Source organism: Theobroma cacao, chromosome 9 (genome assembly GCF_000208745.1).
Source record: "Theobroma cacao cultivar B97-61/B2 chromosome 9, Criollo_cocoa_genome_V2, whole genome shotgun sequence".
In the NCBI taxonomy this organism is placed as follows: domain Eukaryota; kingdom Viridiplantae; phylum Streptophyta; class Magnoliopsida; order Malvales; family Malvaceae; genus Theobroma; species Theobroma cacao.
The window spans coordinates 28,667,589-28,687,724 of NC_030858.1; the positions used below are offsets into that span (position 1 = coordinate 28,667,589).

Genomic DNA, 20,136 nt, shown 5'->3' on the forward strand with positions numbered 1-20,136 from the left:
TATTCTTATTTTATGTGCATGACTTAAATTGCACCTTCTTATTTTATGCATAAAATTTTTAATAAGAATTCTTCTGCAATGGGCAAAATGTAGATGTCCAATTTTGGCTAATTATTATTTCTTTAAGTATTATCTAACAGAATAAGAACAAACATTGAATTGTCATGTCACACAAGAAAGTGAAAGTAACTCAGAACGAGTAATAGGATTCACGAGTTATTTTCACATTTGGAATGTTTAGAGAGTTTGGCTTGGTGATCAGATATAAAGGTAGTTAAGAGGACTTTCTCTTAACCTTTTTCTCAAAATACATGTGCTTGACCTTTTCCTTCTTTCTTAAAAGAGCACATGGCACATTATTAAGTGTCATTACTCCACTACCCAAAACTTATGCGCATTATCCAATTACGTACTCATTCTCTTAACATCCAATTAGCTATTCTTTAATGTGCTTTTCCCATAAGACTTTCTTCTCATAATAAATGTGTTTTTCCCATAACAAGCACGTTTTGCATTGTAGAACGTGTTCTTCTAAAAGTGTTCTTCTTTTATCAACTGTTTCTAAGAAAGTGCTCCTGTTTAGTATAAATATGAGAGTTTGAAAATTTGGGAGACATTAGAAAATCATCAAACTACTCTCAAAACTTTCTCAATGCTTTTCCAAATCTTCTCTCTACTCAGCTTTTTCCATTTGCCATACTTTGCCACTTTCATTACTTATTTTTTTATTTTTTATGCCTCATCAATTGCCATAAAAGCACTTACGCTTCAAAGACTACGCCAATATTCCTCTTTGTCACCTTAGTGCATTCCATTTTACTTGTTGTAACACGTCTTTTTTCCCTATCAAAAGAACCCTCCATAACTTTCTAGCTACTTTTAAATCATTGAACCACTTTTCTTGGATTTTTTTTTTTTTTTTGAAAAACCACCTTTCTTAAGAATTGTTAGTGCTTTGGAGAAGAGAGCACTAAAAAAAAGAGAAGAGACAATTTTCTGAATTTTTGAGGTGTGGAAAAATGTGAAATGAAAAGGTTATGTATAGTTAAGAGAGGATGGAATGACACGGTCAAGATCGAAGGCAACAAACAACTCATATTTGAAGAAAAATAAAAGATTTATCATTTGAAAATGATAATTTCGAAAGAAATTATTATGACAAGATAAATTATCAAGTAATTTGAGAAAAATAAAAAAGAAACTTATAATGCAAAAACTGAGTGTCAAATACTTCAAATTTTGACAAATTCATTGATTCTCAACATTTCAGATGAATTCATCTTTATCTCAAAAATTGAATCCGGGTTTATCAACAATGTGAAGTGTCAATCAACAAATATGAGTTTTCCAAATTCATTAATTTACAAGATTTAAGTTAGATTCATTTTTATCTCAAGTATCAGTTAATTTGTTGATCAACACACAAAAGTGACTATTGGTACAAAGAAGTGTTGGTTGATCATTCCTTTTATTTGGCATAATATCTAAAAAAGCTCTTAAATTATTTAGAAAAATTCAAATGAGCCCTTATATTTTTATTGTGTTCAATCAAGCCGTTGTACTTTTATTTTGAGCTAAATAAGCCCTTGTACTTTTATTTTGAGTCCAATAAGCCCTTATGATTTATGATTAAGTTAATCAAAATGTCCTTTGTCATTCTATATTGCATGGCACTAACGTGAAATGTTAACATATTATAATTGATGATGATATAACATGTTAATTTAGAATGGAAACATGATCATATGACATTTTTCACCCTCCACATCAACACCATGTCAATGCCATCTAGATATATAATGACAAGTGGTATTTTAATTAATAACAATTAATTAATCATTAGTTATAAAGGCTTATTTGATCAAAAATAAAAGTGCAGGAGCTTGATTGAGCATAATAAAAGAATAAGGGCTTCTTTCAATTTTCTGAATAGCTTAGGGACTTATTTGAACATTATGCCTTTTTGTTTTTATAAAAATTTCATTTTATTTCACAAAAAGTACATATTTTTTATTACCAATTCAAAGTGCAAAATTTGATACTTACATATCCCATATTTCACATTTAATAGAAAGGCCTTAAATAAACTATATGAAGAAGACAACCCTCTAATCTTTAATACTTGGACCAATTGAGATGGATGAGGCCTAGTGCATTGTGTTACACCAAGCTTTTCCAAGGAAGTAGGTAGGGTGCTTCAATCCTATATTAGGCAAGTAGGGGAATTTTGGAAAGCTTATAAGTATGGGAGCTGCACACCCTATCAAGTTAGCCTTTTGGAAAGAGGGTAATGACCTTGTGACAAAATAGTATTAGAACGGACACGACCTAGACTTGACCCACGCCAAGCACCTCTAAAGGGGAGGCAAGCAGGGTGTCCATTAGTGGCGAGGGCGTTGTAAGATAGATTATGGGAGAATGTCATGCCAATCACTTCAAAAGAAGTATACATAGTGCTTCAATCCCATATCGGATAAGTAGGGAGATTTTGAAAAGCTTATAAGTGTGGGTGTTGCACACCTTATGAGCTTAACATTTTGAGGAGAGATAATAATTTCGTGACATATTGAGCTTATTAGGACTATCCTAGTGGCCCAATATTGAAAATTTATTATTAAAGATGAGCACACTCGTGCCTTGGGCTTATTTGGTGAATGCATTTAATATTTTAATATTAAACTTTATTTTTGGAATTTCAATAAAATTAATCTAATTGATTTTATTTGACAGAAACAACTGTTTATAGTAATTGTATAACAAAAAAATTTATGTTTATACAACAGAAACTTATGTCTATGATCAATTATTTAAGGTTTTTTTTCAAAACCATTTTTACTAATTCTGTTTGGAGAATTTTGAGACTTTATTGTATTCTAAAGGCATAATATATAGCCTTTAAAAAAGTGATCTTCACATCTCAAAGCCAAATTTGTTTTGTTCTTCCTACTTCTTATATCTCGTATTTTCTAACATGGGATGAATACACGATTTGCGTAAAAATCTTGATAAGCTAAGTTCGAGTGTTGCTAGCACTTTTCTGTTATACAAAGGGAAAAAAAAAAGAATGAAGAATTTATATGTGTTCAATGAAAAGTTTATCCTACGTAAAAGTTCACTTAAGCGAATCATATATGCGATACAACCAATTAATCATTTTAGAAGTTTAGTAATATTTCCTCACATAAGTCTTGAATAATATTGGGGTTTGGTATGAAGGTGAGTGAGTAGGTAACAGAGATGAAAACAGATTATTTCTTACCGTATTATAACCAAACCAAGATAATTAATGCAGCTAAATACATTAACCATATAGAATTCAAGTACTGGATGCTTCCATCGCTTCTTCTTTCTTTTTGGCTCATGGATTATTCCATTGCTTATCTATAAAGGAGAAAAAAGAAAGGGAAAAAGAAAGAGGATTTTTTAAAACAATGCTAGCTAGCATAGAAAGGAATTGTAGATCCACTTGTTCAGTTGTTAATGCGGAAGTGTTGTGGTTTGAATACCGTAAAACAGTAGTGAGCTGTGAATTATGACAGCATTATAACAAGAAACGAAAAGGAGAGAATTAGGTCGAAAGGGGTTGGGGTTGGTGATAAGAAAGTACATAACAAAGGAAAAAGAAAGCTGCAGCAGAGAAAAGGGGTTGGTAACTTTGGGTTTCTGCAAAAATATGAGAAATGAAATTGACCTTTTCTCTTTTATCATCCTTGTATATAATGTGCCCATCACTATTTTCCCAGACACCAAAGCATATATATCTATATGAGTACGTTGAACCCTTTGTGGGTAATACTTAAAGCGCATGCAGCAGGTGCATGATTCATGATTCTCCTACGCCAATCATGCCTTAAAAGAGCAACCAGATTATTTTGGATCCTCTCTTTCATTTTTATTATTTATATTCTTGGTGGTCCAAAGTTCAACAAACTACTAAAGCTAGCTAGATAAGGCCTAAGATCCTACTCAAACTGTTCTCGTCCTCAGATTTCTTCAAATTTACTAAAAAAGAAAATCATAAACTGTTAATTTTTGGTGCAATTTCAGAATAAAAAGGTAATATGTTATTTCCCCTTTATACAACGCAAACTAAATCGACCCCAAGTCTTTCCATACGAAGTTTACACTTGTTGTAGCACAACAACCATTTAAATTAAAAAATCAGTTGTTGTGTATAAGTATGATGATAGTTGATATTAATTATGTAAAAATTTATTAAAATAAAATTTAATTTAATTTTGAGTAATATGACATTAAACCATTAATGGCAAAATATTTGGAAAAAATTTTTAATTATTCAACAAAATTTAAATAATTAGTCTTTATTCTATTACGTTCAATCAAGCCTATATTTTTATTTTGGATCAAATAAATTTTTATAACTAACGATTGATTAATTACCGTTAGTCAAAATGTCACTTATCATTTTATACCAATGTGACGCTGACATGAAGAGTGAAAATGCCATATGTTTGAATCATCATTCGACATAAGTATGTCATATTGTTATCCATTATATCATATTATGGTCATATTTATATAAAGTCTAATTTTAATTTATATTCAAAAAAATTCAAATAAATATATTTATATATGCATTTGATTTATAGTTATAAAGTTTAATTTGATAAATTTTATTTAATTAAATCTTAAAAGCGTATCTTTAAAAAAAAATCGCAAAAACGTATAAGAACTTGCTCTTACAAATTGAGCAAACTGATTATATTCATCATGTTGTTGCATGTTGGATTGTTGGTCGTAAAGATGAAGCTGAGCTTTTCAATCACAATCAAACATTTTAAGTTTTATATTAAGGCATTTCAAATTGCACTTTAATTCCTAGAGGAATTAACTCCATAAACAGACGTTGGAGTACAAAATTTCACCTAACTTTGTAGCCTCCTCTCCATTTTTACTGCTTGGTTAATTTTTGTATACGAGACCCAGTGCACGGTTAAAAGCTAGGTTATTACACAAGCCATAGTAACATTTCCACTAGTCAATTGTAATTACTGAACAGGGTAAGCCGGTGAGGTTAGGTAAAAATCGTAGGGTGTATAAATTTTTGCTGTTCGGTTCTGTGTACAAGACCCCTTTCAAGCCAAAGTTTTGCAAGCATCACAATACATGGTAAACTTCTTACTGTCAGATAAAGTTTACTGGGTGAGATTCATGCCTGAACTTCCCAATTGAAAATAATTAAATAAAATATAAATTTATTAATTAAACCGATGAAATTGAATACGCATACAAAACATTGCCAAAAAAAAAAAAAGACACACAAACAAATGCTTCTAGGCAAATCATCAATTCAGTGCATTTCATGAATATTCGATTTATCATTTTCTTTTAAAATAGTTGATTGGGAGGTTAGAAAATTTCATTTTAAGGTAATTATGTCTTAGTCGCTATCATAATTCACTTAAGTAAGATGTGATTTTTCTAATTGACTAACTGCGTTAGTCAAAACACTATTTGTAATTTTTTTATGTCTACATAATATTGATTTAGAATGTGAAAATATCACATTGTGATATCATCATATAACATAAATATGTCTCGTTTGTATTTATTAGGATATTTCAATATGTCACGTCAACATCGCATGATATGAAAATGATAATTAATTAATCGACTGTTAATTATAATGATTTATTTAATTAAAATAAAAATATAAGAGTTTAATTGATTATAATAAAAAAATAAATACTTATTTAAAAAATTTTAAATAATTCAAAAAAAAAATTAAAATATTTTGTCAGTTTAATTCTCTTATATTGATAATTATTTATTATCCATCAAAAATCATTTTACAAAATGGTGTATATATATATAAGCCGTCAAAAGTACCATGTGAAGATTTTTCAAGCAATGATCATAGCAGTTGCAATGATAAAGATTTATTCGCTTTTCTAATAATAATAAAAAAAAAGGTTCATTTAGTAAATGACTGAGTCAACGTGGGTGCATCAATTCTTCCAACTTGAAGAAATCCAAGACAACCATCCAATGGTGTGTATTTATTAATTCAGCATAAAATTTTACGACGAACATGGATAAGACATACAATATATATTTTCTTATCCTACCCACCCAAAAAAAAATGTATTTAAATCCAATATATCATAGTCAAAAAAATAAATGAAAAGGTTGAGGGGAGCTACATATATATCGGCATCAAAAGTAGCAGTAATAGTATAAGACGAATGAGAAGTTGACTCAATTAATAAAATCATCAATCTCGAGTATTAATAATTTTAATTTTGAGTTTAATCAATAGTTTGTTTTAATATTATATTTGTGAGAGAAGTAATTCTCAATATTTGTACCAATGTTTATTGTTTTACTATTACTTTTATCTCCAAAAGTAAAGTATTGACATAAGAAAAATGGTAATATTAGAAGTAAAGTATCAAAATTGACGCCCAAACCTGAAGTTGGAGTAGCTATTCTCCTCTCTCTATGTATATAAATATATAAAGTAGCAGCAAGGCGTGGGTTACTTATGCATAAGCATAGTTATTTATGGTTCGGGAGGGTGGCTAAACAGGGTGGTGGGAAAGGCATACAAGACGTTGAGTTCAAATATTCAAAAAGGTAGCCAGCTATATAAGACAAACCCTCCGCCCCCTCCTCCAAAAGGCAAGTCTGCCACTTCTTCTCTGTTTTCTTTCTCTCTTATTCTCTCTCTTTCCCGCGACCGTCCATTTTAATTCCCTTTCCTCTCCCAAAAAAAAAAAAGCCCTAGCAAATTTAATCAAGTTTGTTAAATCTAAATTCTAATTCTATAACCTAAGTTAACAATTCCCCCTCTTTTCAATAGAAAAAGAAAAACTGTCACCTTTTTCTCTGTCGTTTTCCCCAAGCAAAAGAATACAACCCTAACTGCCCTTGAAAAAGGGTCTCTTCGATTATATATATGCGTGACCGTGAGTGTTTTGCTATCTGAATTATGGTTTTTAGTTCTTTGGCTTGTTTAAACTTCGGGGTTTCTGTTTTTCTCTTTTGATGGTTCTGTTCTTTGTTTATTGCTCCATATTCTGAGTTGCCCAAAGTTCGTTTTTTTTGAAGCAAAGGTTTTCGTTTCAGTTTGAACTATCAAGTTCTCTTCTTGGTATGTTTTGTTTTCATGAAAACTTTTGTGTGGGCTTTAGTTTTTTTTATTTTTTATTTTTGATAATAAAGTATAATTCTAAGCAAGTTTCATCATGTTTGATTTGTACGAAGTCTTAGCGGCCGTTTTTATGTGCTTTGATTTGATTTTTTTCTCAATTATGTAATTATATTTGATACTACAATCGGTTGTTTTTGCTATCTGAATTCTGCAGTTGTTAAATTAATGATTCAGCTCTGATTTTGTTGTTTTTTTTTTTTGTTTAATGTTCGGTAACCTTGAAAGAAAATCTTTTGCTCATATCTTTCACTGAATTTTTGTTTTCGAAGTTTGCATTACAAATTGTTGTATTACTAACACAAAGTGTAAATTGTTTTGAGTTTTATTTTTCCCTTACTGCCTTTTCGCAGAAGCCATGAGTACTAATTTTGGAGGCAAGAAAGCTGAAGTGAATGGGAGGGATGATCTTAATAGGCCTTTGCTGGAGCCCCGGGATAGTGTTTCCATAAGTATACCTGAACCTGTTGATAAGTTGGATAGGAAGAGAACAGTGATGTTCAGAATAGGGAATATCAAGTGTGCATCTTGTGTGACTTCCATAGAATCCGTGCTTGGAGGGCTCAAGGGTGTTGAGAGTGTCTCGGTGTCACCAATTCAAGGTCAAGCCGCAATTGAATACGTTCCAAAGCTCATAAATGTAAGTTTTAAGAAATTCATTGAACCTTTGTCATATTAATGTGGATTATGATCTAACTTTAAAAAAAAATGTGGATTATGATTTATGATTACAGTAGACAACTTGACTACAGGGTCCTGTTAACTGCTTCCCTTTCCTGTTTTCCAATGTATTTATGGATTTCTTGCAATTTGTTGGAGCTATTGTAACATAATGTTGCTTGGATTTTGTTTCTTAACAGACAATTCTTAAATTTTTGTCTCTCCTCTTGCTAATAAATTCATTCTATAGCAAGCAGACCTATGCTTTAATTTGTGATACAAAGTTGGATCATAAACATTCTCTTTTGACTCCATTTTTCTTTTGGGGTTTTCCATTAAGTTGCTGAAATGAAAAAGGAAGAGAGAGGATATGTGAATCTTAATATTAATTTAGAAGAGGGTTTATGATAGAGTTGTCTTGTCCTACTCTGTGTGTGTCATGCACCCATGGCTATAAAATGCTGACAAAAATGTAGATAACTTGTATTACTGCACCCCATACTGCCACCACCATGGCACCAGACAGACAAACAAAGGTTGTGTGGGAAAACTAGTGCCAAATCATGGGCCTTATTCTATCTTTCTCTCATAGGATTGAACACTTCATACAGAGTTTAATGAAACTCTGGCAGGTTTATCTTCATTGTCTTAAATGGTAAATTATTTTGTGTTTTGTATTTCTTCTTTTATTTCATTAAAATTAGTTTATTTCACTTCATAATTGGGAATTCAAAGCATTTCCTTGTAACTTATTTTAGACAAAAAAGATTAAAGAGACCATAGAGGATGCTGGTTTCCCCGTTACTGAGTTTCCAGAGCAAGAAATAGCAGTCTGTAGGCTCAGGATTAAGGGAATGGCATGTACAAGCTGTTCTGAGTCCCTTGAACGTGCTCTACAATTGTTGGATGGAGTTAAAAAAGCAGTGGTTGGTCTAGCTCTTGAAGAAGCTAAGGTTCACTTTGATCGAAATGTTACCGATCCGGATCGCATCATTGAAGCAATAGAAGATGCTGGCTTTGGAGCTGATCTCATTAATTCTGGAAATGAAGTGAACAAAGTACATCTAAAACTTGAGGGAGTGTCCTCAGGGGAGGAGATGAACACTATTCAATCCTACCTTGAGTCAGCCATAGGTGTTAATCACATTGAAATGGATTTGGAAGAAAATAAGTTCGCTGTCACCTATGATCCAGACCTAACTGGTCCAAGATCTCTCATAGAAGGCATACAAAAAGTTGGTCATGGCTCATACAAGGCAAGCTTGTATATACCCCCCAGACAAAGAGAAGCTGAGCAACAGCATGAAATTAGTATGTATAGGGATCAGTTCCTTTCAAGCTGCCTGTTCTCTGTTCCGGTATTTATATTCTCCATGGTACTTCCAATGCTTCCTCCTTTTGGAAATTGGTTAGAATACAAGATCTACAACATGTTTACTGTTGGATTGCTTCTGAGATGGATTCTTTGCACACCAGTACAGTTCATTGTTGGCCGAAGGTAATGAGTTGATATTCATTTTTCCCTTTACAATAAATATTGGTTTCAGCATTTCCATTCCTCAGAAGTAGCATATACTGATTATAGACCAGTTGTTGCTGCGTAATAGTTCTTTGCCTCTTGATATCTCTGCCAGGTTTTATACAGGATCATACCATGCATTGAGACGAAAATCTGCTAATATGGATGTTTTAGTTGCCATGGGCACCAATGCTGCATATTTTTACTCTGTTTACATAGCAATTAAGGCTCTGAGCTCAGATACATTTGAAGGGCAAGATTTTTTTGAGACAAGTGCAATGTTGATATCCTTTATTCTCTTGGGAAAATATTTAGAGGTGGTGGCTAAAGGGAAAACATCAGATGCTTTAGCCAAGCTGATGGACCTTGCTCCTGATACTGCTCGTTTGCTAACATTAGATGATGATGGAAATGTTGTCTCAGAAGTGGAAATCAGCACCCAACTGATACAAAGGAATGATATAATCAAGATCATTCCTGGGGAGAAAGTTCCCGTTGATGGCATTGTGACTGATGGTCAAAGCTATGTGAATGAGAGTATGATCACAGGGGAGGCACGGCCTATTGCTAAAAAGCCTGGTGACAAGGTATTATTTTCTTGCCTATTTTTTACTTTTGATGTATGCCTAAATGTTTTAAATGCTGATTTTTTTTTCGATTGCCATGATTAGGTTATTGGTGGAACTATGAATGAGAATGGATGTTTACTGATCAAGGCCACTCATGTTGGGTCAGAAACTGCGCTTTCTCAAATTGTTCAGCTTGTTGAAGCTGCTCAGCTTGCCAGAGCACCTGTTCAGAAAATTGCAGACCAGATTTCTAGGTTTTTTGTTCCTGCAGTAAGTTCTTTTTTACTTCCTCAAATTTTTGTTTATTGCTTTTTCATAAAGCTGATGAACTTCTTTTTCTTGATTTTCTTTAGTTGAAATGTTTCTTTTCTTCTTTTTATCTTTTCAAAATATTAAAAACTTTTAAATTATTATCTGGAAATTTGAATGTATCAAATAGCTTTAAACATCCACTTCCCCATGTCAGGCTCTCAGCTGGAGTTTGGAAACTCTGACTTCTGTAACACAAATTTTTTTTTTCATCTAGAGCTTTGTCACAGATAATTGCGGACAGTTGAATTGTTTGTCAGATAGTTTACTCATTTGAACCTTTAACGAATCTGCTTGGTTAAGCCAAAATTACAAATTATTTTCTGCAGAATTTGGAAAAAATCAGAGAAAAAAATCTAGTGCTTTATGTGGTAGAATTTTATTTATTTGTGCACATTTATGGTCTATGGAGACTATTTCTGAGAGGGAGCCACTGATTTGTGCTTTTCAAGTGCTTGGGTGGAGTTCCAGACAATAAAACCGATATATTATTGACTGTTGCATAATACTGAAATGATCTTAGAGAAATATGCTGAATGCATAATTATTTCGTATTTGACAAGCAATAGGGACTGAGGTTATGGATGCTATTATATATGATGAGTTATTTTCTATATGGCACACAACTGTACTCATACTGCTTGATGAAGAGGCCAACATGGAAAAATGAATTTGTCTGGTTACATCACAGTTAGGAACGAGCAACTTTTTTTTATTATTATTATTTTTAACATGTTTTTACTTTGTTTATAATAGTTTAGGCTCACAAGTTATGCTGTATATATGGCTTTCATTTACTGCCCGCTTTCTCTCGTACTCTATTTGCCTTCACCAATGTGGGCTGAGAGAGTGTAGAACTTGTGCACCATGTCAATTCTTATGTGATTCTAACCATGGCACTCATTCTGCTGTTTTACAGGACTGTTCGATTTGTTACTTAATGTTCTATGTAAATTGCTGATAGAATGTACCATGTTGTTTTTTGTCCAATATTAGGTTGTTCTCTGCGCTCTCATAACTTATTTGGGATGGTTGATTCCTGGAGTTATTGGTTTTTATCCTAAACATTGGATTCCGAAAGGCATGGATAAATTTGAACTTGCACTGCAGTTTGGTATTTCAGTGCTTGTGGTTGCTTGCCCATGTGCTCTAGGGCTAGCGACCCCTACAGCAGTCATGGTTGCCACAGGGAAGGGTGCTTCACTTGGTGTGCTTATTAAGGGTGGAAATGCACTTGAGAAGGCACACAAGGTAAAACCAATTTTGTTTTGGAAACAGCTAGAATGGGACAGGATTGAAGTTGAGTTGATTATTTGGTATATATGAGCTTCATAATAATGGTTGAGCATCATTAGCAACTTGATATCTCTTAGTGCAGAATTTGTTTCTAGTGATTATTATACTTGGATAACAAAACAAATGAACTGAAATCTCAATATTGTTGTTACAAGAATCACAAATCCTTGAATTTCCAATTTTGAGTGACATTCATTTCAGTTTGAAAGTTATCTACTATAGGTTCATTCTAAGATATTATTTTTTCTTAGGAAAATAGCAATTTTTACTCATCAAAGTAGCAACTCAGCATTTGCTAAAAACGTAATTTCTTTAAAATAGCATCACCCTTTTAAATTTTAATTTTTATGATTGGTTGTTTGTATTGGAAGGTCACTTCTTGTTCATTTTATTCATTTCAAATAACCGGCATATCAGATCAAAAGGCCTCTTTCACACTGTTATTTACATCACAATCACAGATGTCTTGTTCGGAAGTATTCTTTATTTCCTTATGGTTTTGCATCTTTTAACAATAATACAAGGTGTACTTAAGTCTTGGAAGTTGGATATATTCAATGTCACAAGTTCCCTTTGCAGATGAGTGTTGTGACCTGAACTACCTTTTCCCTTGTATCCTATAGGTGACAGCAATTGTGTTTGATAAGACGGGGACGTTGACAATTGGGAAACCAGAGGTTGTAAGTGTCATGCTCTTTTCAAGTATGTCAATGGAAGACTTCTGTGATATGGCTATTGCTGCAGAGGTACGTGTCTATTTTCTGTCCTGTTCTGATAGTATTCAGTGAAGTTGCTATGGAAACCGATACCTAAAAAGCTTGGTGAGAAATTTGGAGAACCTGAATTATGCACCTGGATTTTTTGTTTTTGAGTTTTGGGGGAATTATTAAACCAAAGCTTATTTTGACAGAACATGCAATTCAATATATTAGATTTAACCTAAATGGAAATGTATTTTAGCTATAACTTCTTGAAAGGTGCAATATTGTTTAATGCCACTGAATGACTCAAGCTAGTTTTGTGAGCTTTTTACCATTAAATTTCCAGGCAAACAGCGAGCACCCAATTGCCAAAGCTTTCCTGGAGCATGCTAGAAAGTTGCATCAGAAGATAGAATCTAACAATCAACCCAACAATCAACATCTCAAAGAGGCTAGGGACTTTGAGGTGCACCCCGGCACTGGGGTCAGTGGAAAAGTTGGTGACAAAATGGTCTTGGTTGGAAACAAGAGGCTTATGCAGACTTATAATGTCACAGTTGGTCCTGAGATTGAGGACTACATTTCAGAAAACGAGCAACTGGCTCGAACTTGTGTCTTAGTTGCCATTGATGGAAAGGTTGTTGGAGCTTTTGCAGTAACTGATCCAGTGAAGCCAGAAGCTAAGCAAGTTATATTATATCTTCGCTCAATGGGCATTTCAAGCATCATGGTAACTGGTGATAACTGGGCTACTGCAACTGCCATTGCAAAGGAGGTTGGAATAGAGAAGGTGATTGCTGAGACAGATCCAGTGGGAAAAGCTGATAGGATCAAAGAATTGCAGGTAAGCTTCTTATCTTCTTCCTTTATCTTTTTCTTTATTACATGGCTTGATTCTGTAAAATGCATTATGAAATGCTATTCATTTGAAAGTAGAAACTACATAATTTCCAATATAATAACCGAATTCCAAGGTGGGGGGGGTGAGAAAGACGGCTTGATGTCCAGTTTGGCAAAGTAAAAATGTGCCCAGGTGTTTGAATGTAGATTCTTGTTTAACCTATCAGGCTCTCCATACGTTACGTGCATAAAATCTGATTAAATGTTTTTCTTGAATACGAAATGCAGATGAAAGGCTTGACTGTTGCTATGGTGGGAGATGGAATAAATGACTCACCTGCTTTAGTCGCAGCTGATGTAGGCATGGCAATTGGTGCTGGTACTGATGTAGCAATAGAAGCAGCCGACATAGTACTCATCAAAAGCAACTTGCAAGATGTAGTTACAGCAATAGACCTGTCCAGAAAGACCATTTCCCGCATTTGGCTTAACTATGTGTGGGCCCTTGGTTATAACATTCTTGGCGTGCCAGTTGCTGCTGGAATCTTATATCCCTTCACTGGAATTCGGTTACCACCTTGGCTAGCTGGTGCATGCATGGCCGCCTCGTCTCTGAGTGTAGTTTGTTCTTCTCTCTTGTTGCAGTTTTACAGGAAGCCTTTAGTAGTCCAAGATACAAAAGGACAAAGTCACTACTCCATATCCACCTGATGGGTTACATTTTGGTAATTCATATCTAACTGCATAATATCTGCTGTTCCCACTGCGGCAGTTATTAACCATGCAAACGAGGAAGGTCCTTAGATTATTCCACCAGATCCTAGCTTCTGAATAGGTTGATGTTATTGCTAAAGATTTCATGCGATTATCGCTCCATTAGAAAGGCTAATTTAACGTTCTCTCTAAAATGGTACTTGAGAGAGATGGACTACCATATAGTTATATTTCTTGTATAACTAAAAGTGTAAAGTTTGTCATTTGGGATAATGGATCATTTCCAATGAGAAGATTAGCTTAGTTTAAAGATCATGGATGTAAATCTCTATTAGATGGCATGAGTGGTTTCATCCCAATTTTGCTTTAGAGTGCTTCAGGAATCGCAAATGCATAATGCTACAAGTTTCCGGCATTTCATTAGATGTCCAAAAGCATTCGGGTAGCAAAGAAGCATGAGCAAGAAACTGAAGGCTGCTTCTCCATCTCTTTTCTAACGAAGCAACAAACAAAATAGGATCAATGGGCCAGGCTGAATCAAACCAATCATCCTGTAGCTTGGTGGAATCTTCCTCAACAAATTAAGGTGTGTCAATACATATCAAAAAATAAAACAAGGATCCTTCTCAACAAGTATCGATGTATTACACATTTTTTTGTGGACGATTTTAATGGTGAACGCTGCAGTAAGTAACCTTACTGTAAGGTCAATAAATAAAATTTTAAAAAAATAATAAAAACCTGTTCAACAGGTTAACTAGTAAACAATATATATAATTTTTAATTTATTCATTTTAGGATAATAACGTAGATAATTTTTAAATTTATTTAGTTTATTTTAAAAGTTATTTAACTTTTAATTTTATTTTATTTTTTACTTTAAACTATAAGAATATTTTTTTAATATTAAAATTATATTTAATTAATTAATTTAATAAAAATTATTATTATCACTTGTTACGTTAACTATCACACATTTACCTTAAGATTTTAAATTTGCTTATTCCACTTTTATAAGATTTTACATTAGTTCTTACAACTTTACACCAAACCTTTTCAATAACAACTTTTAACTATAATTATCTTTATCTTTATTATTCTTTATTTAAAATAAAAATTTAAATATCGTTACATACTTTTAGCCCGATAATATAAATATAAATGCTTATTTTTCATTAAAATTAGACTTTTTTACTTAATTAACTTATTATGTTAACTCTCACATATTTACGTTAAGATTTAAAATTTAGTTATTCCACCTTTATAAGTTTTTATGTTAATTGTTACAGTTTTACGTTAAAATTTATCTATACCAATTTTGAACTATAATTATTTTTATTATTATTATTATTATTATTTATTTAAAAATTAAAATTTATATATCGTTAAACACTTTTAACCAGAGAATATATTTTTGAATATTTATTTTTCACTAAAATTAGATTTATTTTTTTTTTACTTAATTGACTTGTTACGTTAACTCTCACACATTTACGTTAAAATTTTAAATTTGCTTATTCCACTTTTAAAAGATTTTACGTTAATTCTTACAATTTTATGTCAAGCTTTTTCAATAGTAACTTTTAATTATAATTATCTTTATCTTTATTATTCTTTATTTAAAATAAAAATTTGAATATCGTTACATACTTTTAGCTCGATAATATAAATATAAATGCTTATTTTTTATTAAAATTAGACTTTTTTACTTAATTAACTTATTACGTTAACTCTCACAAATTTATGTTAAGATTTAAAATTTAGTTATTCCACTTTTATAAGTTTTTACTTCAGTTCTTACAGTTTTACATTAGGGCTTATCTATGTCAATTTTAAACTATAATTATTTTTATCCTTATTATTTTTATTTAAAAATTATAATTTGTATATCGTTAAATACTTTTATTCTGAGAATATAAATTTAAATATTTGTTTTTTAATTAAATTAAATTTTTTTACTTAATTAACTTATTATGTTAACTCTCACACATTTATGTTAAGATTTAAAATTTAGATATTTTACCTTTATAAATCTTTACGTCAATTCTTATAGTTTTACTTCAAGATTTTTCTACGTCCATTTTGAACTATAATTATTTTTATCTTTATTATTTTTTATTTAAAAATTAAAATTTGTATATCGTTGAACACTTTTAGTCTAAAAATATAAATTTAAATATTTATTTTTTACTAAAATTAGATTTTTTTTACTTAATTGATATGTTACGTTAACTCTCACACATTTATGTTAAGATTTAAAATTTAGTTATTTCACATTTATAAGTTTTTACATCAATTCTTACAATTTTACGTCAAGACATATCTATGTTAATTTTCAACTATAATTATTTTTATCCTTATTATTTTTATTTAAAAATTAAAATTTGTATATTGTTACATACTTTTAATCCGATAATACAAATATAAATGCTTATTTTCATTAAAATTTGATTTTTTTACTTAATTAACTTATTACGTTAACTCTCACACATTTACGTTAAGATTTAAAATTTAGTTATTTCACCTTTATAAGTTTTTAAGTCAATTGTTACAGATTTACGTCAAAATTTTTTATGTTAATTTTGAACTATAATTATTTTTATCCTTATTATTTTTTATTTAAAAGTAAAAATTTGAATATCATTACATACTTTTAGCTCGATAATATAAATATAAATATTTATTTTTCATTAAAATTAATTTTTTTACTTAATTAACTTATTACGTTAACTTTCAAATATTTATATTAAGATTTAAAATTTATTTATTCCACCTTTATAAGTTTTTACGTTAATTCTTGTAGTTTTACGTCAAGATTTATTTATGTTAATTTTGAATTATAATTTTTTTCATTATTATTCTTTATTTAAAAATTAAAATTTATATATCGTTAATCACTTTTAACCCAAAAATATAAATTTAAATGTTATTTTCACTAGAATTAGATTTTTTATTTAATTAACTTGTTACGTTAACTCTCACACATTTACGTTAAGATTTAAAATTTAATTATTTCATCTTTATAAGTTTTTACATCAATTGTTACAGATTTACGTCAAAACTTAAAAATTAAATTTGTATATCGTTAAAAACTTTTAGTACAAGAATATAAATTTAAATATTTGTTTTTAACTAAAATTAGATTTTTTTTTATTTAATTAACTTATTACGTTAACTTTCACACGTTTACGTTAAGATTAAAAATTTAGTTATTCCATCTTTATAAGTTTTTACGTCAATTCTCACAGTTTAACGTTAAGATTTTTTTATGTTAATTTGGAATTATAATTATTTTTATCTTTATTATTGTTTATTTAAAAATTAAAATTTGTATATTGTTAAACACTTTTAATTCAAGAATATAAATATAAATGTTTATTTTTCATTAAAATTAGATTTTTGTACTTAATTAACTTGTTATGTTAACTTTCACACATTTACGTTAAGATTTAAAATTTAGATATTCTACCTTTATAAGTTTGTACGTCAATTATTACAGTTTTACGTCAAGGCTTATTCATGTTAATTTTAAACTATAATTATTTTTATTATTTAAAAATTAAAATTTCTATATTGTTAAACAATTTTAGTCCGAAAATATAAATTTAAATATTATTTTTCATTAAAATTAATTTTTTTTCTTTAATTGACTTATTACGTTAACTTTTACGCATTTATGTTAAGATTTTAAATTTAGTTATTCTACTTTTACGAGTTTTTTTGTCAATTTTTATTGTTTTATGTTAAGGATTTTTAATCATAACTTTTAAAAACTTTATGTTTAGGTTTTTTAATGACAATTTTAAATTACATGTGTTTTTATTTTTATTATTATACATTTTTAATTTTGACTTTTTGATTTATTATAGTGATAATCCTACTTATAATATGAAATTTCAGCCATTAAATAATAGAAATGAAAATAAATAGTTTCTATTAATAAGGCATAAAAAGAGTCCATCAAAAAGAGGATTTTTTGTTTACCAGTTTCTTTATGGGTTTTAAATCAATGACTGTAATTTAATTTCATTGATCAGATGGTCATTATTTTTAACCTTACTGTAAAGTCAGTTAATAAACACCGTTCAATTTATGAGATTAAATTGTGATCATTAATTTAAAATTGATAGAGAAACCTGTAAACCAATTCAACAGGTTAATAAAAAATAAAATTAAAAAAAATTAAAAAGTTAAGAGAGATGAGAACACTCTCTGATAGAGGAGTCAGGAGAGATAAGGACTCTCCTCGACAGACTGTGTTCTCTCTTACTGGATGAATTTTTTTGAATTATTTTATTGTGAGTTTCCTGTTCAAGTTTATTTTCCTTCACTCTCAATTAGCGGGCAATTTTGTTACAGCAAGTTTACAATAGCAAGCCATCCTTGGTCTGAAAGTTTCCAAGACAAGAGACTCTACCAAGGGCTACTTCTAAGGCAACGCCTACAGGTATGATATATTGCTTGTTGTGCCTCATGAACTGCCTTTTGTTTTTTCTGTTAAAAGAGTGTAAATTTGCATAGAGAAAGGACGTCCTGCAAATGCATCTAATTTAATGCCATTACTAGATTTTTGTTTCCACAGATACTTGCAAAGACAAAGTACTTCCCTCTTGTACTTTAGAAAGAACACAAATTGAATCAATCAATAGCAAAATTTTGTATTGAAAAGGTTAACTGTCGCGACCTCTAGTTTGAAGCACTTTAAGCAAGTGATGAAGATTCTCAGGTGGTCGAGTGGCAGCTACATCTTTAGTGAATGATATATGGCTTGCATTTGATTCACTAAACGTTTAAATACCCAAGTTCAACATGCCCAGGAATATTTGAAAGAAAAGAAAAGCTGAATCACTTGCTCAAGCCAGGTTCACAATTAATTGGAATTTAGTGTGACTGACTAGTTAGAAATCTGGTTCTGATTGTGCATCATTTATCACAACTACTTCCCTCTTGTACTTTGGACTTTCAACCTATTTTCTCTTTTTTGCAACCGTGTTTATCAAGGATATTTGTTCTCCAAGTTTGGGTGAGTAGTCTAAGCTACTTGATTTTTACTTAGTTGGTATGCTAATCTTTTTTACTATAATTGTCTCTCTTTTTTTGTTTCGTACAGGCAACACTAGGCATATTTGGACAATTTTTGGAGCACATTTAAATGACACATTTGCTTTAACTTTGGTACATCCTGGCGTTTACATTTTATTGATATTGGAGTTCAGTGAATATAATGCAATCTTAGTAGATGCACTTAGTAAATGCACAAAAGAAATGATACAATGTTCATGTTAGCAAGTTTAGAACCTTATAATTATACTTCAAAGTTGAAACGGAAAAACCTTGACGTAAAACTGGAAGAATTGAAGTAAAAATTTGTAAAGGTAGAATAACTAAATTTTAAATTTGAACGTAAGTGTGTAAGAGTTAACATAACAAATCAATTAAGTAAAAACAATCTAAATTTAATGAAAAATAAATATTTAAATTTATATTCTCGGGTTAAAAATGTTTAATGATATACAGATTTTAATTTTTAAATAAAGAATAATAAAGATAAAAATAATTATAGTTCAAAGTTGACATGGAAAAGTCTTGACATAAAACTATGATTGACGTAAAATTTTGTAAAGATGGAATAATTAAATTTTAAATCTTAACGTAAATATGTGAGAGTTAATGTAACAAGTCAATTAAGTAAAAATAATTTAAATTTAATAAAAAATAAATATTTAAATTTATATTATCGAATTAAAAGTGTTTAACGATATACAAATTTTAATTTTTAAATAAAAAATAATAAGCATAAAAATAATTATAAATCAAAGTTGACATGGAAAACTTTAGACGTAAAACTATAAGAATTGATATAAAAACTTGTAAAGGTGAAATAACTAAATTTAAAATCTTAACGTAAATGTGTGAAAGTTAACGTAATAAGTCAATTAAGTAAAAACAATCTAAATTTAATGAAAAATAAATATTTAAATTTATATTATCGGGTTAAAAGTGTTTAACGATATACAGATTTTAATTTTTAAATAAAGAATAATAAGGATAAAAATAATTATAATTCAAAGTTAACATGGAAAAGTCTTGCCATAAAACTATAAAAATTAACCTAAAAATTTGTAAAGGTGGAATAACTAAATTTTAAATCTTAACATAAGTGTGTGATAGTTAACGTAACAAGTTAATTAAGTAAAAACAAGTTAAATTTAATGAAAAATAAATATTTAAATTTATATTTTTGAGTTAAAAGTGTTTAACGATATACAAATTTTAATTTTTAAATAAAAATAATAAGGATAAAAATAATTATAATTTAAAGTTGAAACGGAAAAGCCTTGACGTAAAACTAGAAGA

General features: G+C 30.0%; 1 protein-coding gene across 2 annotated transcripts; it reads left to right on the forward strand.

Moving 5' to 3' along the window:
- Positions 6,638–14,183, forward strand: LOC18589796 (probable copper-transporting ATPase HMA5). 2 transcript variants are annotated; one of them, XM_007014929.2, is made up of 9 exons: positions 6,638–6,929; positions 7,525–7,811; positions 8,590–9,329; positions 9,466–9,937; positions 10,022–10,189; positions 11,225–11,479; positions 12,148–12,270; positions 12,572–13,069; positions 13,354–14,183. In XM_007014929.2, the coding sequence occupies exons 1-9, from the start codon at positions 6,920–6,922 to the stop codon at positions 13,774–13,776; spliced, it is 2,976 nt and encodes a 991-aa protein (XP_007014991.2). In that variant the 5' UTR covers positions 6,638–6,919; the 3' UTR covers positions 13,777–14,183. The 2 variants fall into 2 exon arrangements, with proteins under 2 accessions (XP_007014991.2, XP_007014992.2); XM_007014930.2 differs by having other exon boundaries at positions 6,914–7,114.

Excerpts from the sequence above, each read along its gene's own strand:
- LOC18589796 (XM_007014929.2), top strand. Across the intron at positions 10,190-11,224 it reads CTAGGTTTTTTGTTCCTGCA|GTTGTTCTCTGCGCTCTCAT; the intron begins GTAAGTTCTTTT and ends GTCCAATATTAG. Across the intron at positions 11,480-12,147 it reads CACTTGAGAAGGCACACAAG|GTGACAGCAATTGTGTTTGA; the intron begins GTAAAACCAATT and ends TGTATCCTATAG.